This window comes from Rhinichthys klamathensis, unplaced genomic scaffold (genome assembly GCF_029890125.1).
Source record: "Rhinichthys klamathensis goyatoka isolate OS25496 unplaced genomic scaffold, OSU_Roscu_1.1 h1tg000132l_1, whole genome shotgun sequence".
NCBI classification, from domain to species: domain Eukaryota; kingdom Metazoa; phylum Chordata; class Actinopteri; order Cypriniformes; family Leuciscidae; genus Rhinichthys; species Rhinichthys klamathensis.
The window spans coordinates 301,469-328,712 of record NW_026606667.1 but is presented as its reverse complement, the minus strand read 5'-3'; the positions used below and the strand labels follow the sequence as shown (position 1 = coordinate 328,712).

The 27,244-nt window shown below is 37.1% G+C and overlaps 1 protein-coding gene across 2 annotated transcripts in view; it reads right to left on the bottom strand.

The window, feature by feature from the left end:
- The window catches only part of pappaa (pregnancy-associated plasma protein A, pappalysin 1a), a 136,858-nt gene that overhangs the window by 62,443 nt on the left and 47,171 nt on the right, over nucleotides 1-27,244 (bottom strand). For both annotated transcript variants that reach the window (XM_056256731.1, XM_056256732.1), the window contains exons 11-14: nucleotides 21,449-21,645; nucleotides 6,545-6,652; nucleotides 5,299-5,434; nucleotides 4,984-5,197 (exon numbers count right to left, since the gene is read on the bottom strand). In XM_056256731.1, coding sequence (XP_056112706.1) covers nucleotides 4,984-5,197; nucleotides 5,299-5,434; nucleotides 6,545-6,652; nucleotides 21,449-21,645 — 655 coding nt within the window. The remainder of the gene's footprint in view (nucleotides 1-4,983; nucleotides 5,198-5,298; nucleotides 5,435-6,544; nucleotides 6,653-21,448; nucleotides 21,646-27,244) is intronic.

Genomic DNA, 27,244 nt, shown 5'->3' with positions numbered 1-27,244 from the left:
TACAGATGTGTGTGTACAGATGTGACGTAATGACGCAAAGACATGCTCGAATCTCCCCGGAAATCCACCAGTACCACTGGAATTAAAAACATTATTACAAGCTTACCGTTTTGAATCGAGCTACGGCAAGCAGAGAGTTTTGAACACTGGCTGGTTATGTATTTTCTCAAATATGTATTTTGGATAATTTTTAACCCAAAAAAAGTTACGGACTGCAGCTTTAAGTATATTTTGATTTCAGTATAATTTGTGTTCTCGGTTTCATCTGTTGCCTTTTGTTGACTAAGATACGCGAGTTTGTGCATTCGTTATTTAGCCTTATAATAAATGTTTAAATTGCCTCGCGTGTCCTTTTCTGTTCCAACGAGCACTTTAAAACAGGGCCTCATAACTGGACCCCAAAAGCAGCATGGCTGAAAGAACGAGGGTTTGGGTGAGAGCTGTGTTAAGGTGACTGCTCTCGCTCAGCTTTAACGCATGCAAAAAAGGACCTTAAGAACAACAAACAGACATTTCTCGACCTCGATTTAGAAGGCATGCGAGATTATCTAGCTCTTACAAAAATACACAATTTAGCTACCGTGACCTGATGACGTAACACTCACGACGCACACATACAGTAAGTCATTCAATAGCTTCTATAGTGGCTATAACAGCCACAGCTGGTGCTCAGACCCGAGTTATGTTAAACTGCTACGCCGCACAGATGGGAGCCCTAACGGCACACCGCACTGAAACACACAGCTGTAGCTCAAGTTAAATCCAACCAAACTTCCCACAACACCCCGAACACACAGCACTAAACTTACCAGAGTGTAAGCAGCACACCACACACACAGTCTCGGTAGCTCAACATCACACTTAACAAGTAAAATCACATAATGTCACTGGAAAACACAGCAAAGCTAAACAGCTAAAGCCACGAAACCCCGTAGGACGAAAGGAAGAGGTGGGCTTTCGACCATGACGCACTTCAGGAGACATACACTACAGGCTTATATAATGTAGTCGTCACGTATCTAATGATTTTAGACATGCCACAAACATCACTTCATGAAGTTTCAGCTTTGCCCTGTGATATGCTATATTTTCAACAAGAAAGTCAAATTCTCTATTGTGAATGCATTTTTAATAAACTGGTATTGATTACATGCAATTGTGTAGTTTAAATGTTTTTATTACATCGCAGAACCATTTCAAATGACCTTGTGAATGCAAACTATTTGTAAAAACAAATGAGGACCAGTAAGACCAGAAACTTTCAAACACGTTCCCTAAAACATACATATAAAAGGTCACCTTAAAAAAAGTTATTTGGCAACCCATTTACCCCAATAGCGTATTGTAAGCATTTGCGTCTTCGTCTTCATTTTTATCGGTACAAGATATCAAAGCACAAATGATGCAACGTTAAGATTTTGGCATTCAACGTGATATACTGATATAATGCGGTATTTAAACTACATGTATACATGCGTTAAGCAAAGAATCCAAAACACTGCATTTTTGAGTTTACCATTGTTACTATTGGCCTAAATTCATCTTATTAGTTTGCAAATTAATACCCATTAACCAGTGAGCCAAATCCCAGAGCCACACACAGCCCTCTGAACACATTAAACTAATGCTTTGGTGGCATAGTACTGAAAAGGGAAGGGACACATAAAACCAAAGCATGTTAACGGACCCTGTTGTTAAAAAACATTGGGAGCAGGGACATGGTGTTTCGTATCGGGAGGTATTAGCTGGTGGACAAAGGCATCCGCAGATGATTTCATATGAAATACTGACTGAAATGTAGTTAGCAAGGTCTGAATATTCAGCACGAGTGCCTCTGAGCATTATCTGAAGAAAATCAACCACTCGATAAAGTACACTATGGACCTGAAGCAAATCAAACTGCTGTCGAGACAGCGTCACTCTGCAAATAATGTTCTGCTTTAACTGAGTGCAAATGGGACTCTTTCAAAATGACCTCATTCTATAAATCAAGCAAATTATGTTTATTGCACATTCTTACATGAGCTTCGGAACAGAATGGATGTATACAGAACGGAACTATATATACACAAGTCATTTTTGTTTTCAAATGTATTTATTTAGTTTTGTGTTTTGTTGTGTTTTTGTAGGACTGTAAATGTGGGACAGCCAGATTCAAATGAAGGTTATGCCTTGGAAACATTAGGAAACAATATAAAACAGATTCTCTTAAGTGGTCATTTGAAAAAAAAATTAAACACACTAACATTTCATAATTGAGTTGTTCATGACCATATTCCAGTCATTTTCTGACCAATTAAACAGGCTGAGCAACAGTGCTTTGCTTGCTATTGGGTGTCATACAGTTAAAGAAATAAAGAAAAGTATTTGGCAGTGGGGCAGAAAAATAAACTTGTTTTCCCTTTGAATTATGTTTACTTTTCATACCCCATTTTTCTTCTTGAATTAGGCATATATATTTTGTTTATGTCTCTGAAAACAAGACTTTTTCACTTTTTTTCTCAAATATGTGTAGCTTACCTGTAGATTGTGTACAGATACTTATTTTACCAAGAAAACAAGACAAAAATACAGAAGAATAGCACATATGTGATTTAAACTGTTAAAGGTATCTTCTACTGTTTGGGAATAATTGCATCTGTCCTGCTTTTATTACTGACTGAGCGAAGCTGATTATGAATAAATGTGGAAGGTGATTTATATTAATGTGTTTGTGACATCAGGAACTTGAGGATTTCGAAACTTTCAGCCTTGTTTTCAGTGAATGCTCTTTTTGGACTCGAGGAAAAGTTGTGAGTTTTGAACGTTACACTGAGACCAAGCAAAAAGTATTTCCTCATAAGACTTCGTTTACATTCAAAACCAAATTCATCATTCAAGCTAAAATGTTTCAGATTTTCTTCATTGTGTTGGTTGGAGAAAGCCAACATACTGTTCTACAATTTAAAATGATCCAGCCATCCATCCAAATTTCGAGCTTTGAAAAACTACTAAACTAAAACTTAAAACTATTTAAAAACTTAAAACCTTCAAACTTAAAGCAGTTAAAACTACTTCAAATTTTCTGGCTAGGCTTTCTTAAGCCAACATCAAAGTTTGTCTACAAACTTTACAATCTAGTTTTACTCTCCATCACAAACTGCATATACTGAGGAGTCACCGCAGGAAAACCTCATACACCCTTAGAAATATATATATATATATATATATATATATATATATATATATATATATATATATATATATATATATTAGGGCTGTGCAAAGATTAATTGCGATTAATCGCATCCAAAATAAAATTTTGTGTTTACATAATATATGTGTGTGTGATGTGTATAATTAGTTTGTATATATAAATACATATGCATGCATGTATATATTTAAGAATTATTTGCATGTAAATACTGTATATATATAAATACATAATCTATATTATATATAAATATAAATATTTTATATATGAATAACATATTTTCTTAAATATATACATGCATGTGTGTGTATTTATATCCTCCTGAGACCCAGAAAAAAAAAGTTTTTTGAATTTAGTTTTTTTCCATGTCATCACACTGTTTAGAGCACAATAAACAAATGGTAAAAAAACACATATATAAAATAATATTTTATTCATAAGTTATGCTATGTCCTCTGTAGTGGACGCCAGGACTAAGTTGTTTAAAAAATAAAATGACATGAAATTATATGTATAGGCAAAAACAATGGGATTTTTTTTCAATCACCAATAAATTTTGGGGTTTCAGGATTTTTTCAACCAAAATTTGTATAAAGATTATTCTCAACTATGTTATGAAAGAAATAATGGAATGAATTGATACACCATTTTACTTTTTGCAATATGTGGGTAAAATGGCCATAAATTAATATTCCCATTCAATGCAATGTATCTATACACTGTATCTAATTTGCACATTAATGTGTTCTTGGAGCAACATTTAATGAAAAAAGAAGTGTAACAATTGGAGTAATTATTGGCAACATTTTAATAATATCATCTAATATTTCATAGGAATATTGATGTATAATTTATCTCCATATTCACTTGTTGTGTCTCCCAGAATGCCTGATAAACATGGTTTTAGTCCTGATGTCCTCTACAGTGGACACGTTTGAAATCAATGCCCTGTTCTGTAACAGAAAGTATTTTTTTTATTTGAAACCCCTTAACATTTTCCTGAGATGTTGTTTTATGAAATACAATTTGAAAAAGTAGTCCAATTTAAATATAATTACAATATATTATCATATTTCCATAAGAATGCTACATTTGATCACTAAATTAATGTCCAACATTTTTAAAGACCAAGGAGAAGTTGTTTTCATGGTGAAACCTCCAAACATTTGGTATCTCTGAAAAGTCCTGAATGTGCTCTTTACAGGACACCCAGGTTGTGTCATGTGACATGTATGATGTCAGAGAAATTCACTAAAATATAATGTCCACTACAGTGGACAAAAGTCTATTCTTGGGTCCCAGGAGGATATATACAAAATAATTATACACAGCACACAAAAATATATTATGTAAACACAAACTTTTATTTTGGATGCAATTAATCGCAATTAATCTTTGCACAGCCCTAATATAATATAATATAATATAATATAATATAATATGATATAATATAATATAATATAATATAATATAATATAATATAATATAATATAATATAATATAATATAATATAATATACAACTTTAGGGCTCTTAATTCAATTTTAAAGAACCCTTTATGCCAAAAAGATTCTATGTAAGGAGAAATGTCTTAAATGATTGCATAATACTTTCATATTTTATGGTATATTTCTTTTTTCCCCAACTGTTTACAAGCTGTTTAATTCATAAAATGAAAACTTAATCCAAAAGATGACAGCACCTGACAAAACCTTTTAAGATTCTATACAGAAGCTTTTCTTCTAAGAATGTGAGAGGTCTATGAAAGCCGTGGTAGGCCTGAGAGCTCACCTCTGTCCCATGGGGTTGTATATTTCATTGCTCTGACAGCCGCTGATGGTGATTGGGTCAAAGAACTGGAAAGAGCGCAGGCCGACACCGGAGATGGCCACGAGATCGGAGCGGAACATGAGGAGAATGGCTTTGGTGTGGTAGAAGGCCATGCTCAAGTCATGACTTACTGGGATGACCAGAGGATTGGTGCGGCAGCTCAAACGCCAGTCACCTGAACATTTCAGGGGAAGTAATAGACGTATTTAGGCAATTGCCAATTTTAGAATCCAAGTCAAATCTCCCAAAAAACTGTGCAACGTCACCAGATCTCACCTAAGCTGTGGATGGCCTCTTTGGTGTCGATCAGCTGGACTGTAATGTTGCACTGGGCTTGGTCGATGAAGCTCGTTCCATCTGCGGCTAAATGGATGATAACAGCCGCAGCAACCATAGGGTGTGAGAAATATGCCTGTTGGAGACAAGATCTGGTTTACATTTATGCAGAAGACTTGTTCTAAACTGTAGCAACAGTCACTTAGCTGTTACTAGACATGGGTCTAACCTTCAGAGAACCACATCACATGTTTAAGGCAAGACACTACAGGCAAAAACATTGTTTTGTCATGTACTGGTCAATTTTGAGATTTTGGACTGTTTTGCTTCAATAACGTCTTCTTTCCGACTAGTGGAAAGAAAACATTTAAGAGTTTATTCTACTAGATTGTATATATTTGCATCTGTAGAGTTCAATCACCATACATATCTTTAAAGGTTTAAGCCAGAAATCTCCACTCCAGTAGCACTTACTGTATATACACCAAATATACGGTTTGTACATATATCATTTTATTTCTAAAATACATGGTGAAAATGTGTTTATTTTCCTGCCTGTTGACTGTATTGTCAGATTTATGGAATGATACAAAGAGATTTCCAAAATCCCCACTATAAAAACTCCAATATAAAGATAAAATATGAACCTGGCTTTATCCAATGTTCAGATTTCTGTTCATATTAGTGCATTTTTAATTAGATATTGCCTCATTATCAGACACAGTGTAATCATCCTTGGGAAAATCTCAGAGTAAAACTGGTAGTTGTGAAAAATATGATACACCGGTGTCTTGGCAGACGAGAAGTTTATCTATGCATCCTCTTTTTACTCTTTTAATTTATTTTATAACCGTGTCATATAATCTATTTTAATTCCTTTTATAACTGTTAAATTTCCTTGTTTTTATTTTGTGATTGTTTTAATTCCTTTAGTAAAGCACTTTGAATTGTCGTATGAAATGTGCTATATAAATAAACTTGCCTTGGCTTATTTTCATTTTTAAAACTTGTGATACAAAATTGTATGTCTTAATGTATTGTGATTCATTAACTTGGGAAGTACAGTAAAAACTATTTTTTTAAATACCCTGTGGTGTCTTGCCTTAAAGCAATTAATAAACCTTTAAACCACAGCAGCTCACAGTCTGAAATGCATCAACTACTTTGGCTTGAAGCGATTTACATTTAAAATCTCCCAACATGTCAAATACAATTATAATGATTAAAAAAAATTTTTAAATCTCACCTTCAACCAGTACTGGGGATACCAGGAAACCCCCTGAGCCTGATCACATGGAAACCAGGCGTACTGAGACACTCCATCAGAGAGGTCAAACACCTTGGACTGGCATGTCTGCGGATAGGAAACATAAACAAACAAAAACAGGAAATGGCATCAAAGCTTTTTAAACTTTTGTAAACGTTCAACGTGTCATTGTTTAGCTGTAGTGATAATCCAAACAAACATGCATGACGCAGAAAAACAATGAAATAAGATTTAATAAACACCAGGAACACTACAGCAACAGAACGTAACTTCTACACAAGACCCTGGACTGAGGAAGACAGAAGGCTTAAACACAACAGGAAGCCAATCAACAGAAACAGGAAACAGGTGTGAACTAATGAGTAACCATGACGACCATGGATGACTAAACCTAAGAGCGTTTCCAGACCTGGAGATCGTTTGCTTTGTTCAGAAAGGGGACTTCATTTGTTACAATGTTGCAGTTTCTTCTTGGTTTGAGTCAGGCAACATTTCAAAGTGTACCAAAATGTGTTTATGCTAGTCACATGTGAGTAAAGCTGTCCTCTTATTGGTAAGAGTTCCCCTGTGTACATTTCTCGGCGCCATCCATCAAAATGGATCAAGTTAGCTCTGCGGGCTTATTGTGGCGTAGCTGTTTTCTGCAGAACTACTTTAAAGATGAAACAATACTTTAATTTTTATCATAATCAACACTGAACTGACTTTAGGTGAACAATGACACTATTTTCTTTTAGACTCTGTTTGCATCAATTCAATCATTTTTCTGTTTATCCCTGTAAAGCTGCTTTGAAACAATCTGTATTGTATAAAGCACTATAGAAATGAAGATGACTGGACTTGTCCTGATAAATTATATATATTTCATTAAACTTAAAATTATATATATTATATTATTTATAATGCAATTAGAGCGTGAATCGGGGCTTCGTCGGGGCCGCATTCTGGCAATTACACAACATTTTAAGATTCTCAAGATTCTTAAGGTTCTCAACCACAAAAACTATGAATTTCCCGTTATGAATTATGATACTGCTTGGTTCGTTGGTCCATTAGGTCAGATTGCTTTCTCAGCTCAACCGAACCACTCCAGAGTTTGTTTTCAATCGGGTTTGAGTCCACCTCGTTCCAGCGATCTTGGAGCAATAGTTTTGGTGCGGATCTGAGCACGATTGCCGTGTTTACGCCTAAACGAAACAAACTAGGGGAGAAAATGCACCGGGTTCAGAAACAAACGGTGTGAAAACGACCAAACAATGAAAACAAAGACTAAAAATAAACAAGACAGAGAACTAAACATGACCGCGACACATAGATGGCTTTGTCTTGACAAACTCTGCTCTGAGTTTACTGTTTTTTTTTTAGTTTCTTCCTCAAAAACTAAAATTCTGTTCAATTATGAATACCACACAAACCTGCCATTTATTTAATTTTCTAGCAAGATGATGTTTTGTTTACATGCTCTCTCTCTCTCTCTCTCTCTCTCTCTCTCTCTCTCTCTCTCTCTCTCTATACATGTTAGTAATGTTATACTGCTGAAAATAATGAATTCATTGGGAATTTTTTTTTAATGTAGTTTACTGGTTTTACAAAAGCTAAAATACAGGAAACGGCATTTTCACGATTTAATTTTTATTTATTTTTTATATTTGGCGGGGGATACCCTTTCCCTGCAGTTCCCTAACAGTCTTTTTTATGCCTTTTTCTGTTTGTTACTCTGTTAATATGAAGGGCCAAAGACCAAATGAAGTTTACAGTCTTTAACACATCTTGACACCATTTGACTGGTAAGGAGGAAGCATGTGGCTGGTATCAGTGTTGTTTTGTTAGAGACATACTGTAGGTGAACAGCTCTAGAAAACAGCATCTACCCTAAAATAATCTGCATTGTGTAATGTTTTGAGAATATAATGAAAGTGATTTTATCAAACCTCACTTAAAAAAGAGCTGTACACATCATGACATTAGACAAGGACACCATGTTTCGCCCAATCTGCTGACCATATGAAATATGATACGTGTAATTGGAGACACTATGGAAACCACACGGAAAAATAATGAAGCATCTGACCAAGAGATCTGTAGATGTGTCATGTATGATCTGGTCCCTCAAGGAATAAAGCCATATTGCATTTCCAAGTATTACAACCGCAGGTAGCACTTTTTTCCCTGAATGCACGGAATGCACTTTTTCCATGTTTGTGCAAAGCAAAAAGCCTTTAAACCAATGGATAAACATGATACGCTAGTGTAATGGAAAGCCTTTGTGGAAAAGATGTGTGCTTAATTGTATTGGATGTGCACATGTAGTTCAATTACTGTGTATATATGTTTTTACATTGTGCTTATATTGAAAAATACCTGCATGTAATGACATATGTAATTAATTTCTTTAATTACATAAATAATTACTAGAGATCAACCGATAATCGGTTTTACCTATATTTTTCCCGATATTTAAGCATTTACCCATAATCGGGTATCGTTTTTTTTTTCTTTTAAACAGTTTGTTCAGTTCAGTGCTGTTGTATTAATTGTCAAAAACAGAAATAAAACAATAAATAAATATCGGTTTAATATATTAGGTATTTTGGTATTATTGGTATCGGTTATAAAAAAAAATCCATATCGGTCGATCTCTAATAATTGACCAATCCCTAAACCTGTCCTATCCTCAACAGCAGGAACAATGTTTTGCAATACATCAACACAATAAGTAGATTGTACAAAACAAGTATATAGTAGTTAATGACACCTATAATAAAGGTGAACCCAATACAATATTAATGAAATAAAAAGCCACTTAAGTGTACTTAAAGAGAGTGCACTTTCATGACTATGTTTCTAAACACACTTACGTACACTTTTAAAAAGCACACTATAATAATGTTAATTTAAAAGTACATTTTAAATCATTATGTCTTAATAATCTTTTGCCATACCTTAAACAAGTACACAAGTGTTGACCAACATACTAAATCACATGTAAAGTACTTAAGTGCTGTGGAATGTTGTTCAATTTTACATTTAAAGTAGCCTGGTTAAAACCAGAGCATTCTCAGTTGTAACTGAGTTATGGTCTGGCAAAGCGTCATAGACAAATCATTTCCAGAGGGGCGTCACCAACGGCCGTCGCGGATAGACCTAAACCCAATCAGAGCGATGAAGGAGATGACGTATGCAGAGCGGCGGGAGAAACATCTCCGAGTGTTGTTCTTTGCTCGGTTTTTAACTAAAAGGAAACGTTCAAATGGCTTAAAACAGACGCGATAGCTGATTGGAACGAGTGATGTTCGACGGCGGCATCCATCTTTGTAATGTAGGCTACAAAATCATGTTCAAAATCCCAGCGCTGTCGTCATCGTGTAAAGCCCGCCCCAACGCTTCTGATTGGTGCCTCGATTTCGACGGATTGGAAATGGGCTTGAATGAGCTCTTTGCCAGACTAACTTTCAGAGCAAATCTAAATTTGCCGGAAGTTGTCTGGGTTTTCCTAGGCTACATTTAAAGCTAACATAAGTGTATAAATGTACTAAAATTAAATTTCAATCTTTATAAATGTATAACTGCAAATTTACTTAAATACATGACATAACAGTTTCAATAGGAATGACAGTAAAGTATATTTTAGTTTTCTTGTTGGAACATTCGGCAGTGCATAAGTACAACTGAAGCAAAAGCGCTCTAAAGTTTGGCAGATTGCATTTAGTTCGCACTTAAGTCTATTCTAAAAAGTACTCTTTTTTTAATAGTATGCTAAAGTGTTCTTGTTTTTCACAAGGGAAGATGCAACACTTTAGACTGGCTTCTGGGCTCATAACGTGTAGTTATCATTGATTTGATGAGATCATTGGAGTAATGCTACCTATCAGTGGGTGGTGGAAGTCTCCCTGCGGATGCATAGCAGGCCTGTGACATCACTGTAAAACCACTACACCACCGCCAGGAAAGGCCCACCAATAGCCCAGCATGAGGGGCTAAATAAACCAATAAAACAAATGATCTACAACTTATTGACTCAAACCACAGGTTACTGGAATGTGAGGACAGGCTGTAAATTATAAAAGGAGCTGGAAAAATCAACACTCATTGCTCGGAGCCGGTTGAGGAAAACCCATCTGAAGAAAACTTAATTGAGATCTTTTGTGCAGTGAGGCTGGCCCTGTCAGTAAGGTGGATCACTGACAGCTGCAAAGTTCAACTCGGTGCGGTTTGCCGGGCCAGTCTCTGCGCTGTGATGTAATTGCGGATGTGTTTGTCACCACGTCCCACGCCGTGTTAGGCGACATGCGGAAAAAACTGCACTTATTACCCAGCTCCAGGGTCGACCCCAGCAACTAGATGTTTCAATGTGAATTTAACTACAAGCAAACAACCTCAAGCAGTCACTCCTGAAAACAAAGTAAGCCTGGGATGGTTTGATAATTGTGTCCAAGAGCTAATGTGTACCAGCTGTGTAGTTTCCCCTACCACCACCTTACTAGACACATATACACAGAACCACAGCCAAACCCCAAGATTTTGTTTGTAAATCACCACTTAAGATAAAAGGGAAATGGAGAAGAATCATTGGGAGCCACAGGGGGAGGCCGTCTCTCCTCAGACTGCATGGGCAAAACTCGGCAAAAGTTCGGTTGAGGCTACACTGTCAGGTTCCAGTGGACGTTAAAAGGCTCCATATGGACTCACTGGATTCCTAACAAACGTTCGGGTGGGACATGTTTTATGTAGTCTGATCAATCAGTGCATGAACAGGCATATACGCCACTGCTTACTTCTGTCCTACTTCCGGCATCCCTCCGCCACCACAACTCCACCTTCTTGGCTGGTTGCCACAAAAAACAATCAAGGAGGTCCTATGGGTTGAAGTCTTGAGCTTTAACCCTCCATCATGGACAGCAAGCCAAATACATTTACCTCTTCTTCATTAAAAATTGCATGAACGTGAACTAGGGGTGGGCAATTTAACGATTTTATGCCGTGATCGATCTTGTAGACGTCCACAATTTACTTTTTAGGTGAATCATAGAGATTGTGATCTTTTATGTCCTCATAATAATGCGACACTACAGCAATGACTGCCTACTGGATGGCCATTTCTTGTGTCTTTCATGCGTGATGACGCATTTGAAAAAACTATTTAACAGCTGTGGGATGAACCAAATTTTGGTTTCGATTTTGGCTTCCAACGATAATGATAATCAAGATAAAATGATCATTGTACCGCATGCCGTTTCTTTCCGTTAAAGCAGTGTGCTTTCTCCTCTCATTAAAAGCCTAAACTTAACATCCAGATCAGTCAAATCACGTAACGTGACTGTCGTAAAAATGCAGTCTACTGCGGGACATGCTTTATTTTAAAAAGTGTTATCAAAAGCGTATTAAACTGCAAAAGAGGCTGATCAGAACACGGAAGAGCAAAGTATACTTGGGGTTTCAGGAATTGCCTAAATGATCAAATATATGCAGGAATATGTCAAAATGTCTGTCTTGGTCAAGGTCAAGGTGAAGTTTATTATCCCACAAGGGGAAATTCATGTGGTCATTCATTACGCGCCCTTGTCACAACACATTCTCTATAGGGTGACCAGATTTCTCGGAGTTGAATACGGGACCGACACAGAACCGGGGGGGGGGGGGGGGGGGGGGGGACTATAGCACACACACAAGCAAGGTCTCTCGCTCTCTCCCTCTCTATCGTTCGCACGCTACACGGGCACACACACGCAAGGTCTCTCGCTCTCTCCCTCTCTGTCATGCGCGCGCTACACGGTTCTGAACATAACATACATACATATTCACGTAGCCTTTCGAAAACGAAACCTATAATATATAAAAATATATATAAACGATGAAATACGGGACAAAACATGATTTTTTCATAATAAGTCGGGACACTAAAATTAGAGTTGAAATACGGGACTGTCCCGGGAAAAACGGGACGTCTGGTCACCCTAATTCTCTAAAAACATAAAAACAATACATAAACACAAAAAGAGATGACAATACTGCAGAATTGACAATCACAATCCAACATTTAACACTAAAAAAAATTATAATATTATCAAGTGACTAAAATTATGATAACTTGCGATGTACTTGATCATTATATAATCTGATCGCTGTTGGTACAAATGATTTATTGTACCTTTCTGTTCTAATTCTCTGTTGTAAAATTCTACCAGTTGACCTATTGCTTCTCATAAATTTATGATGTAGAGGGTGAGCATGGCAAGTATTTACAGTATATTAAGACAGTCAGTTATGTCTTGAGTGGATGAACAGTTGGGAAAGAAATCGGATATGTGTCATTATATTAGATCCATGCATTCGGTCTTAAAGCCTAATGCAAATACCTGTCATTAATGTTAAACAAAAGACAAAGACAAATTCACTCACTGATCTTGACTGAATAACTTTAGTATTTTAATAAGAATCAATGTATGAATATTTTGACAACTGATTGTTTAATGCAATACTGCGTTTTGAATTGTGCAAATTTTATAGTCAAAGTCCATGGGCTTGTTCCAGTCTGGAACATCTCAAAATTGGGCAGATCGGGATTCAGATCGTGGATTGTGATTGTTTGTTATAAGATTGTGATATGTAATTTTGGGAAGATCTTCCACCCCTAATGTGAACTAAGCCAATGATTCAGGCCTGTCAAAGTTCACCAGTGTCCATGTTTGCTGCACCAAAAGAGAGCGTGTTTTCAACAATCCTTCAGAAACGATGTGGATATCCAACAGGTGTCCTCTGCAAAGGTAAAACAAAGTGCTCAGTCACCGCAAACCTCAATTCTCAGAGGAACCCACGCTTCTCAATGCAAGAAAAACACATTCAACTGTGCGGGTTGGAAACAAATCAGCCCCTGGATCACTTGACTAAAGGATTAGTTTGCAGATTTGCAACCAAGCTTTGTATTGTTACACTGTCGGTAGTATTTTTAAATGAACAACATGCACTCCTGTTCTGTGTTGCCTGGACCCAGATATCCCCATTTACAGTATTTGCCAGCAAAAGTCCATCGGATGACACGAAATGCATAATTTTTTAGGCATTTAAGCAAAGACTTTTGACATCTTTTGCTAAAACTGCAGATCGAACTTCCGCATTTTTGTATTCCCGCCAATTGACAGTCAGATCAACAAAGAGTCGGTTCCAAAATCAAAAGTGCAGAATGGGTGTTGAAGTTTTTGGCAAAAAATGAATTTTCTCTGTTTTCTCTAGTAATGTAGTTTCTTGCATAGACAGACCATTTTTTATTAAAGCTCATCTTGCCAGTGGTGAATTCCCCCTTTAACAGTGCGGCTTAAATGAACCAGAAACTTGGTTTTTTTAGGTATTAAGTGTCATTTTGTCTGAGCAAAAATGCATTTTTTGAGGGAAAAATCATTTCTTTTGCAAGATCCCTCAAAGGAGAAGCGTTTCTCTCGATCTGCTGCAAGGTGATATGTATGAAAAGTGCAACTGAGCAGTTGTTCATGCTAACTATTTAAAAATGAGCCACTTTTGGCTTCTTGAGTCACTGTGAACATTTAGAGGCATTTTGTCTTTGTTTTCCAAGCTTAAAGACTTTCAACTCTACTATTGCTAAAGAACTTTCCTCTGCACACACACACAAACCATTTCAAGGGGAAATGAATGTTTCTTATTTGGAATATATTTGCATATTTTCTTGTTTATTTTCCCTGCCCACATTGGATAAACTTGAACTTGTTTTTCCAGCAAAATTGGGACAAAAAAGACGAGGCTTTGCCAACTAGCCAATTAACATCTGCAAGCTATTTATTGAGGGACCTTTGTGAGGTTCAAACCACCATCCCAACATGAGGGAACCCAGCGCAACATTCGCCATGTGAGGTAACATCCTTTGTTAGCCATGCAGCAAGGCTCAAAAATCTGCCACAAAAGTGCTCACAGAATAAGGGAAATGTGTTGGGAGTGCAACCTCAGCCATATCAACTTCTCCCAGATGCTTTATGACAGCCCTGATCTCATAACTGGGACTAGGACTGCACCGGGTATGGCTTCGTCTAGGGTGTCAGGCCTGAAGCGTTGGCTCTTGCCTCTGTGGGCAAACAAGGAAAATGTGTGGTTGGCCAATGGCTTCCCAAGAGGACTCCCGTCTGTGAGCTAACTCCACATCACATAAACAGCCCTAGTTCAACAGGCTTCCAAAAACCCTGACATGTTAACAGCCAGCAGTGTAAATGGAGGTTGCCTTTTAAAGTCCAGTCTTTAATGGGGAAACCATCTGGAATAATTGAAGCAGGAGAAGAGTCAACAGTATATGGCAAATCATTACATTTATGCATCTGGCAGACACTTTTATCCGTCGCATTTAATGTATGCATTCTATCATTACATGCATTCCCTGGGAATCGAACCGATGACCTTGGCATTCCCAGTGCCATGCTCTACTGGTTGAGCTACAGGAATCAATGGCGCCTCTTTTTTAGTTGCACAGAGATGACTGCACAAAGTTATCTTGCCACATTGCGGCATTGAAGACGATTAGTGACCCAACAAGAAATGGGCGTGACTCATCTGACCCTCCCACCTTTCAAGACCTTGCCAGCGTTTTGCGGTGGAGTCTGTTCACACGCAGACTCCAGCAGCACAATGCTCTCCTGTATGCCGTCATTACGCCTCCAGGGCAATGGAGTTTGCGTCAGCGCTCGTTGAGGAACATGGGCGCCTTAGGGATCAGCTGGCTGCATTATGTGACCTCGCTATGCTAACATGTGCTTACTTACTGTTAACTGGTGAATTCCCTCCAGACCAGCGTCAGCTAAAAGCAGAATCCTAATGGTGCCACTACATGAACAAGATGTTCTGTTCAAGCATTATTACAGCGGAGTCCCATTTGTGCTTGGCCAGGTGTAAGAAGTACCTCAAATGATCCCGGTAGCAGATTGCCCAGGAGACAGGAAAAATTAGGAGCAGGTAATTATTTAAATAATTCAGCAGTAATTCCGATGCTCGATTAGCTGGTCTGTGTAACAACCCGAAGACTTTCTTCCTATGCTTTTTAAACACACACTGTTGTATTTATGAAACCATGGTCTATATATAAAAGCAACTGCAAACACTGGCCAAATTATAGTCGTTTTTACATCACTGAGGTAACAAAATACGAGTAGCACACACATTGCATGCTATTATTATGCAAAATAGGGATGTGCCCATACCCTATTCAGAATGGCACGAATAATGCCATCAAAATGAATGATAAATGGGAAAATAAATCAAGTTCAAATTGAATAAACGCATTGTTATCTATATTATTAATGTGCATGTTTTTAGAAATCTTAACTTGTCAAGAGATACTGAGACACTACAATGATGCATTTTTTTTTAAATGCTTATGATAATGTTTATAAAGCTATATTTAACATCAAAGAGTTTCATTTAAATATACATATCTTAGTTATAATAGTTTTTTTTATCTAAAAATGGGCTTTTTGTGTGTTAATATACCAATATTAGATGTGTTAAACATGTAGCACACATGTCTTTATCCTCATCTGACTCTGAGTGCCATCTGCCGTCTGTAGTGCGGTCTGAAGTCAACACAACCCAAGGCGCGTCGGCCAGGGCTATTTAAGTGTCACCGGCCCACCGGTGGGCCCAAATCCATTACATTTTTAAAACAGTAATATCCTATACTAAACCTAAACTAATCTTGACAAACTATATATCATTTGAAAGCTTACAATCTCTAGTTTCCATATTTGGTGATTGATTTTCAAAATAAATTACAGAGGAGCCGTAATTTATCAATTTGCAACAAGAATATTTGCATACTCCTAAGGCGTGTTTAGACCTTTATTTTGAAATAGTGATGAACATGAAAAATCATGAAAGAAGGGTAGAAACCTCAGTTTGTTTTCATGCCAAGAGTTCAAAAGATAGCATCCATTCAATTATTTTAGAAAAAAAGGTCAGATTTTTTTTTAAATATAAAGAAAAAAATGATAGATTTACCATTTGTGATGTGGCAGCGAGCTATAACGCACATGCGTGTTCTTTTTATGTGTTTCTTAGAGGTTGAATTCATATCAAAATCTGCCAAACTTCTCATATTACTTCTGAATAGGATGTTTACTTCATAAATTGTATGAAAATTGTGGAAATAATGGTTCAGATCACTCAAAACACATGTGGAAATGGAGGCGTCCTTATATGGGCAGTAATGGAGACTGGTTGTGCCCTAGTGGAAGCGTTCAGTACTGCGCCCAAACAAAATCTCACTAAAAGCTCATTTTTTGAGATATCAACCTAAAATTTGAAACACAACTTGTTCAGATTTTTGGCTTTGATTTTTTTTGTTGCAATTTTAGAGTCGCCCAGGTTTTTGAAAATGTATATTTTATATAAAATATGAATAATTACATTTTTTACATTGTACATTTTCATAAACTCAAACTTCTATAACTTTTTTTCTGTTTCACTTTCTTAATTTTTTTCACTTCTACAAAAATCTGCCAAATGTCTTCTTTAAAACAAGACCAATCTTACGTCTATATTCCAAAGCATTCTTGAATTACAGCCATTTAAGGTCGAAATGTGCATTTTCGTGTCTATTAAAAAAAAAAGGGGGGTGACACTTAAAGCTTTGAACGCTTGTGTTGTTTTGTTTTCTTCGGCTGGTTGTTGTGTCCTCCCCTTCAGAAGGGTTTGGACATGTCCCGTATACCTTCAAGTGCCCGCTCACCCCTGTAGGGAAAGGAGCGTAGCCGATAGGGATCTGCTGGGATGTTTTCAGAAGACAAGAGAAGACGAGTGCAGAAGGGGAGGAAGAGTCTAAGTCTATTTGCCAGGAAGAACAAACCAATCTTTAGGTCATTTTTATTCACTGAAAGACTTACACACTGTAACGTCTCTGCTCCCCACCTGACATTTTAAAGACCGCCTGAGTGTCTTACAACAAGAGAGAACACAACGTCTTTTCTTCTGTGTGGCCTGGAAGAGATGCTCTTGATTTAGGTCATATACAGTAACACTAGCCCATTTTCATCCATTTGAACTCTAATTAACATTTAATACCAATTAATCACAGAGATTCCAGTGGATAGTCAGTGATCTGTCTTCTACGTCATGTCACGTAAATTATGAGTAGCTTGACAAGCTACAGTTTCAATTAAAGTAGTTATCTTGTTTCGGGTTTCACACTCACTGTTCATAACCCTTGGATTAACAATTACTCTTCCATATTCATAATCTGAGCTTGTAAATATTTTATTTCGGACAGTATTTCCTGAGAAGGCTTTTTGGACAATAGCTGTAATTCTTTCAATAACTGTAATTACTCCAATTGGCACATTTTGCATTGTAAAGCAATATGTAAAAATGAAGAATATTAATGTATAGACATGTTTATATAAATATATACTCTTTAAGAGTATGAATGAAATGGATCGACCCACGGAAACATGTTCAGAATATATTCTACTTATTGGAAATGTTTATTTATTGGTCATTTTAGGAAACAGCCATTCCTCAGCAAAATTTACACTGTGTGTTCTAGGAAGGAAACCGGCCGGGACATTGTGCACAAGGGCTGTACGACACCGAGGTCGGCGTGTAATTTCGCAGACATCTTTACGGTCCACTCAGCTTTGGAGATTTTATCTCCAGTCGTACGGAAGGAACTGAGGCAAGTATTTGTGGAAAGCCAATGTTCTTACATGAAAAGGACCATCTTTTGCAAAAGATTTCCAAAAGGCCAAAGTGTGCAGAAAAACCAGCTCACAATCTGCCACATGCCTTATTGTTTACTTGACTGTTCATTTATCATTTTTTTATGTGAGTTTAGTATGAAATATGATCCATCAGGCTTTTGAGTGAGGTTTATTTGTGCGTCTCTCAATCATCATTGCATTGATTGCATTATATGTTTTGCCCTCCACAATCAAAAAAAATAAACAGCAAGATGATGTTTCAATGCTTAGTTTTATGATCGATTCTGTTTAGTTTTTATTGTGGAGGGCAAAACATATAATGCAATGATGATTGAGAGATGAACGCTCCCCAAAAGCCTGATGGATCATATGTGATACTCAACAAAAACACATATGAAAAATATATAATATGTCACGTAAAAGTCAAGTAAACTTTTCCATTTAAAGAAAAAAAAATTTTTTTTAAACTATTTCATGTCAAGTCTAGAATAGTTTTAGACTATTTTGCACAAAACTTTTTTTTTTTTTTTTCATAATATACTAGGGCTGTGTATCACCAACAATGTCACGATACGATACGTATCACGATACTAAAGCCACGATACGATATGTATCACGATATGGATCAATTTGGAATTTAAATTTCTTTTGAGCTGAGTTTAGTAACAGTAATATCTGCTTATTGAATAACCAGTGTTATAACAGTTGTGATAACTGAAAAACGATGAGTTAAATGAATAAAAAAGCTTAGAATGGCTCTTCCTTCTGCTTTTAAAGTCTGCCTCAATAACTGAAATGACAGTTATAGTGACACTGAAGCATGTCTACACGGCTCAATGACTAAACAAAACTTAAAACATTCCATAAAAGCAAAAACGGTAACAACTTAAATTTAACTTAGTTTTCTCAAACTCTTTTAAACACCTAGTATTTAACAGGTCTTAAGTGTTGGAATGTGCACCAAACAAAGTAATTTCTTCTACGTTGAAATCATTTTAAATGATTACATTTTCAAATTTTTATGCAGAAACAACAATTGATTGACATGCTCAGGGTTAAGAGAGTGACAGCAGAATATCTCGCTTAACTTCATCACAACCGGGGAATTGCCGTTTCTGTTAAAAACCTTTATGGTTATTTAAGACATAACCAACTGTGTTTAGAGGATACTTACCAAGAACGAAATTTTTTACAGCATTTTGCGTGTTTTAGTCTGTTAAAGCGATATAATCTCGCGAGCTGTATGTGAGGCGGCTTTACTCTAGTCTATGTGCACGCAGAGAAAACCAACTCTCAGAGAGCGCGCAAGTACTGAATAGTTTAAAATCGTTTGAATGTTTAAACTGGTAAGACTTAAAGACATGCAAATGGTAAACTTTAGTCACGATGGCCCGATTATGCAAGTGAATATTCCGTCATGTCCCGACTCCTAACCGTGAGCGTGTAGTTTCACCGGCTGCAGCGCTGGACGCTTGCCCGAGACGAGAGAGAGAGAGACGCAGCACTGCATTGAACTCACGCTGTTTGTGAAATTGCGTCTCACAGAAAGTTTTAAAATGACTGATTTGATTTTATAATCTGTGTGGATTCATTTAATAATACTACAACCTACATGCTAAAGTGAATCAATGTTTCCGGGAATTTCCCGCATTATAAACTGCGGGAATTATTCAAATTATGCGCAATACCTGCGCCGAAATTGGAGCCCTGAATTGGCTACATTCAAAAGCACAAAAGTATCGATACGGCAGCTGCTGTATCGATACGCGTATCGCCAGGAGTTCATGACGATATATCGTTGTATCGATATTCTGAGCACAGCCCTAGCCTATAATATACTGTATTTAATACATTCATGCATGATAGTATATAAGAAAAAATGTATGGTGTTGATTTAAGGGTGTCTGCATTTTCTTTTGCTTTTTTTGTGAGCGACATGCATCAGATAGCAGGTGAAAAGACTGTCGCTCGTCCATGAATGTTCAAAGCATCTAAAGAGAATTCGGTAACACTTTATATTACGACCCGCAAACAACTTTGTAAGTAAACCGAAATTACGGTGTACGTTTCTGTAATTATAGTGTACTTCCGTGTAAGTATAAGGGAACAATATGTTAAGTGTTGGGTAATAAAGGGGTACGACCAGATATACAAGCAAATTATTTATTTATAATGTAATTATTTTAAAACTAACAGGTACCTATTCTGTTAATATATTCCAGGCAAAAATTGTACGTCTGTTATATATAAAAGTTATTATCACATTTCTGGCAAAATATGTTCTTGTGCAGTGTAGTTACAGGGTAATTTTGACATCTGGTGGTTGTAAATTAAACAGTAACGCTTCCTTTTACAGTCCAGTTACCTATGTACATGCTCGGTACTTATTTTAGTAATTACAATTACTGGGTAATAACTAGGTACTAACCCTGAACCTACCCCTAACCCATGTACTTACCTTATATTAGCCAGTACTTTCTAGGTAAGTACACTGTAAGTACACTGTAAGTACTGTACAGTAAAAGGAAGCGTTACCAACTAAACGTGTATATATATATGGCTGTATGTAAGCACAGTATGATAAAAATTGAATTTATTAGCTTTTCTTACTAAACTACTTAACGTTAAGCCAAAAAAATTAGTTTCTGCTATGATTTTAATTTAGAACGTACCATGTAGTACTTAGGCCTAGTCACATTGTATTGCAATGACACTTAAATGTCAGGGCAAATATACTGTGTAAAACGTTTTTTTTTTTTTTTTTTTTTTTTTTTAATAAGAGTACCTTTCTCTGTAATTACTGTGCAAATAGTGTTGTTTCGTATTGTTACATACTAAGTGTAACTCCTGCGGGCTGTAAATTAAAGTGGCGCTTGTTACCCCTTTATTACCCAAAACTTAACATATTGTTCCATTATACTTACACGGAAGTACACTATAATTACAGAAACGTACACCGTAATTTCGGTTTACTTACGCAGTTGTTTGCGGGTCGTAATATAAAGTGTTACCTAGAATTCAAACTGACCCCAATTTATAACAACATATCGAATTGTTAATTTGAGCAACCGCTGGCAATGCAAAGTCAGCACAGTGATGTAATGCACAGACGGCCGTGACTGGCCTCCTCATAAACTCTTAACACATCCATCGCTGGCGGTGTGAATGCATCTTAAGGCTGAAGGTGGACACAAACCTTAGTGATAGCGGGATACCCTGCAGCCACGTCGGCTGGGCAGTACAGCCTATCTTCATGGGACACTTCCACTGTGGTGGCCCACTGGTCCAGAAACCCGTTCGGCGTATACAAGCCACAGTCCTTCACTCCTGTCTCCCGCTCGAAGTCTTCACAGACGCCGTCGCCGTCGTAATAGTAGCACATGCTCGGCTCATCTGCACACACACACACACACAAAAGAGAAGTTTGCATCAAATACACACTACTGTACATTTAAACAAAAATATTTATGGGGAAAGTACAGTAATATGACAGTAAATAAAGCCTGAACTAAAGAAAGTGTTCTCTTGTTTTCCGTGTGCAGATTGAAAACCCCTGTCCTCGCAGTTTCATCTTCATCCGGATAATAATTCGAGGAAATAAAGATCACATGCTCAAAACAACTGACATTTGTTCTTTCAGCAGATCAATCACATGACATTTGGTTATTAGTTTTGAATGTAGTTTTAATTTAATTTTCAATTATTCATACCAACATGGTTCAGTTTTAGTTATTTTCACACTATGATTGATAGCTTTTGTTATTTGTTTAGCTTTTGATTTTGTTTTGCTTTTAGCTTTAGTATATTCTTAAGGAAAATGTTGTGCATTTTTAAATTTTTAGAGAAAGGAGGCGTTTGGTAGATCTCCTGTACACACAGTCATGGACCGGTTCCTCTTTTTTCTACATTTTTTGTATGTAGTGTTTATCATCTGAGATAATTTGGCAGTAATCTTCAACAGCTGTGATTGCAAGGGGTTTTGTGTGAAAACAAAAACATAATCTGTTAAATTCCATTGTCCCTCCCACATTATATTGCAAATATATAGTGAAATTTAATGTGGGATCATATGACTAAACACAATATATATCGATATATCCCATCAATAATTCTTATTTTAATGGCTTTCAAATGTAAGGATATCATAAATTATGTATTATGTATATTCTCAAGTTCTAAAATGCACCACTCAACTCTATCCATCAAGGTCTGAAAAAGGTATCTACAAGTACCATTAAAATTTGTCGGATTTAATAATGTTATCAAATGTAATAAAATTAAGAAAAATGTCAATTAAAAGTTAAGTTTACTGCACTATGTGAGTATATTACTTTAAATGAAAGTCATGCAAAATGATATTACGCTGCTACTTTTTTCCACAACACAAATATCCATTGAGTGTCGCTAAAAGCATGTTATTCGAAACAGAAAGTGAATCCGTCAGTGTTTTATTATGTTGGATGTTATACACATCACAGCAGTTCGGAAATTAAAAGTCCGGTGAGAGGCTGAGAGCTCAAAAAAATGAATGCGTATCGCGTTTAAAAACAACGTTCCACCTACACTAAACCCTAAACATACCCGATCAAAAGCAAATGTGAGATGAAAATTCATTAGCTGAAGCATGTTAACTTGCTTCTGCAAGTCTTTGAGCTCTTTTATCGTGACTCGTGTTTCACAGACCCGAGCGCTTCATCACGAGTGCAGTGCTGTGTATCCGGTGAGCTTCAGAGCAAGTTTACTACAGCAGAAAAACACACATATGGAGCTGGATATGTAATGCAAACATCAAAATGTATACGTTTACACAACCAGGTTTGGTGCTTCAACATCAGTGTTATTCACTTATCATTTCCCTCTGATATTGGGGATCAGTTATGAGTAGAGTTAGGTTTAGGGGTATGGATAGGGTTAGGAATGCTGTTCCAGGATCAACAAAATATGGAGCATGTCTTACTTGGTAAAATCACGGTGTAGGTGAGACAGTTTTGTTAAAATGTAGGTAGAGACAGTGGTGATTTTGTGTATACAGTAGAAGTCAATTGAAAATATGTGATGATCTGTTCAAAGCATAATACTACTAAGACTTTTGAAAAGTGTGTAAAACAAACAAAAGTGATTACAAAAAAACTGTATCTATAAAGGGGAAAAAATGTAAATCCTGTGAATTCTGTTCCCAACTGTAGTTTTATTACCATATCATGTTTAATAAAAAAAGTTTTTAATTTATAATATGCTATATATCATTTACTACATGGATATGTTTATTTCATTTCGTTTTGTAAGCATGAGAATGTATTTTATTCTAGTTTCCATCTTCCTTTTAGCTTTGGCTAACTATAATGTCCTTGTTTGTGTTCTTAGACGACGCACACGATCGCTGGATATCATTAGGCAGAGAATTATACACCCACACCTGGCAATGAGTGAATTCAAAAATAAATATTTCTACTAGCCATGAAACTCTATTTAGCATTTTGAGGAAAAAGAGGTCATTTTGTTACACTCACAGCATCATATCATAGAAGAAAGTGAAAGTGGACCCACTTCAAAAATGTGATTTTTCTCCTAAAATGTTCACTTTGATGGCTTAATGTGAGCAATATTCAACATGTGTGTCAGCACATGCTGTAAAGAATGGCAACAGATGTTTTATTTAGCAGGCGGCTTGCATTTCTGATCTGAAACGCTCACGTAATTTACAACAGTGAGAGTCAGATTGTCCTTCTCAAATGCTAAAGGGGAGGCTGATTATGATTTCACTTTTTTAACTTTAGTTAGTGTGTAATGTTGCAGTTTGAGCATAAACAACCTCTGCAAAGTTACGAAGCTCAAAGTTCAAAACAAAGGGAGATATTTGCTTTTAAAGAAATCGTTTTTGTAAGGATTACAACAAACGGCTGGTAGGAACTACACAACATTCCTCCCGGGTTAGTGACATCACCAACCCTAAAATGTACATAAACCCCGCCCCCTGAACACAATTTATAGATTATCATGACAGAATATGCTAATCAATGACTAGAAGATAACAACATATAAGCTGCATAAATTCATCAACTAACCATTCAGAAATGTCCTGTTGCTTCTACATGTTGTCACTTCTTGAGTCTCTCCATTATTGTCTGACTCTGGTTTGAACATATAGGCCTAACATTGAAATTTTCAGTGCATGTGTGTGTGAGGTAAAAGGATACAAACTGTTGAAGCTCCGCCCCCTGTGCCGGGAGCAGCAGCTCATTTGCATTTAAAGGGACAGACAGAAAAACGGTGCTCACCCTCAAAAAGTGACAATTTTAACATGCTATATACAAATATCTGTGGGGTATTTTGAGCTAAAACTTCACATACACACTCTGGGGACATCAAAGACTTATTATAAAACGGATAGTTCAGGTCCTTGATTCTGATTGGCTGAGCCACGCTCGAAGCCGTTGTAAATTACTCAACAGTCACACACCTGTGACCGCTTTACATTAGTGTTACTGAGCAACTGCCGTTTGTGATTCTTTGTTGCTGCATGTGTTGCTTGGCAACCTCTTTGGAACTACTAAATTGCTTGGCGGAGGAATAAATGTGTTATAACGTTATATTTTTTGTTGCTGGTGTTTATTTTATGAATAAAAGAAATATTAAAAAGAATACTTTTATGGAGTAACAGTTTTATAAAAGCAATAAGCCCCTTGAAGCCAGCTCAATTTTCATTTTCCTTCAGTACTACGTCTGAGATTGTGGTGTATTCTTTGGTTTTCTCGGGTCGATTTTTTACCGGTCCAATCAGCGAACAGAGGGAGTGGCTGAGAACGATGACATTGATGTTGTGCGCTAGTTTGAGTCGTCATACGTCACGACCAAACGTTAGCGATTGGTTATGGCAGATCCAGAGTGGCTCTGGGCAGATCCAATAGTTTTAGACTTCAACAGAGGACCCGCCTACAAGGAAGTTAACGCTTGTCAATGGAGCGAGGCCAGACTCTCTGTACAAATGAAATGTACGAGAGTCTCTGGGACTAAAACTAAACTAATCTGGACCCAACTGACTACACTAACTATCGCCCAATCTCCAATCTACCATAAGTCTCAAAAATCATAGAAAAGGTTGTCGCCACTCAATTGCAGTCATATCTATCTCTCAACAATAGTTTCGATTTATTTCAGTCTGGTTTTCGCCAAAACCACAGTACTGAAACTGCATTAGCAAGGGTTATCAATGACCTTTTACTCTTTGGAGACTCGGGAAACCTTTCCTTACTTTTACTACTCGACCTCAGCTCAGCTTTCGATACTGTCTGCCATAAAGTCCTACTCATGCGCCTCTCACAGACTGGTATCTCAGGAGCCACGTTATCTTGGTTTTCCTCCTATCTGACAGATAGGAAATACTACATTATATGCACAATTACAAATCTCCAACTGTCACTCTCAAACAAGGTGTTCCACAGGGATCAGTTCTCGGCCCGTTACTATTTATTATTTACATTTTGCCTCTCGGACAAATTATTCGCCGCCACGGTTTTCAATACCACTGCTACGCCGACGACATCCAAATATATACTGCTTGTCGACCGGATTCTATTCTCCAGACCACATTACTATCATCGTGTATTAATGAATTAAAGACCAGGCTCAACTCCAATTTTCTCAGTCTGAATCTGACTAAAACAGAAATATTAATCACTGGCCCTCCATCTCTAACAAAAAATGTAAGTAATATTCCCAGACTTGACCTTGAAGCTACATCAATAATTCCATCTGCCACTGTCAAAAACTTGGGTATCTTTCGCGTCGCCCCTTAGCTGTTCTGAATTCACTGTAAAACACGGCTTCAAGGGGCTTATTGCTTTATTTTACATCTCGTGAAAAGGGCATTATACCACCCCTTTAAATCCATGATGCTGCAGGTCCTAATAAAGTTATCAGCCAATTGCAGAGTTTTTTCTCAGATTTGCCACTGACGGGAGTTAATTGTGGATCTATGCTGCCGTCAGAATCCCAGCAGATGAAGGCATCTTGGCAGACAAGATGTTGTGCAAACATTGGTTTCGGATGTGCCTTCATGCCTTCCTACCACCAGGGGCGGCCTTACCTATGTTTCACCCGTTTCAATTGAAACAGGCCCCGCCCTCCAAGGGGGCCCCTAACAGACCAGCAAAATCCCATTCAATTTCTTCCGTAGGATATTTATTTTCAGCCTAAATGTCTAAACCATTCAAGGTAGATTGACTACGAGGTTGTGAAACAAAAGTTTCTGCTCCTATAAAAGCCACAAGGTATGAAATCAACCTTGTTATTCGCGATCTTCTGGAGAAATACTACACTACCCACAATTCTAAGCAAAACACTGACGTCTCTGATTGGTCGAACTCGCGGTTACCATGGCGACGTTTACCGCCCCCGCAAACGGCTTGGATCTGAAGTATAATATTTGTAGTTTATGTATTTATACCTTTGCCTTTTTTGCCGTTAGGGTAAAATGTTATTTTGAGCAGGAAAATAATTTTAAGAGGAAATGAAAAGTACATATGCCAGTGGTGCTGAAAAACGAAAGATATCGGACAACAAAAGAAAAGCTTCAGTCTACCAAAAGTGAAGTTACCCTGCGTGAAAGGGCGAGGCTTATTCCAACGTAAAACGCTGTATAATTGTATATAGTTTTAATCAAATAAGGTTGTATTATTTTTATGTTGAGCTGTCTGTTCATGAAGCTGAAAGTGCACGTAATAAAATAATATACCATTGATGCAAACCAACAGGAATCCTTGCCTTTTCTGGTCTATTATGTTTTATGTTTTATGTGGGTAGGGCCCCATATTAGTTATTGAAACGGGCCCCCAGATGCTTAAGGCCGCCACTGCCTACCACCGAAGGCAGCATTCTTCAGGTTTCGGATCCATCAGGTTTTCCAGGGCCGTGAGTGAGACGGGAGAGATGTTGAGTTTTGGGATATTTGGGATGAGTTTTCCAGGCCCTGGAGCCGCTGTTCCTCATTCAA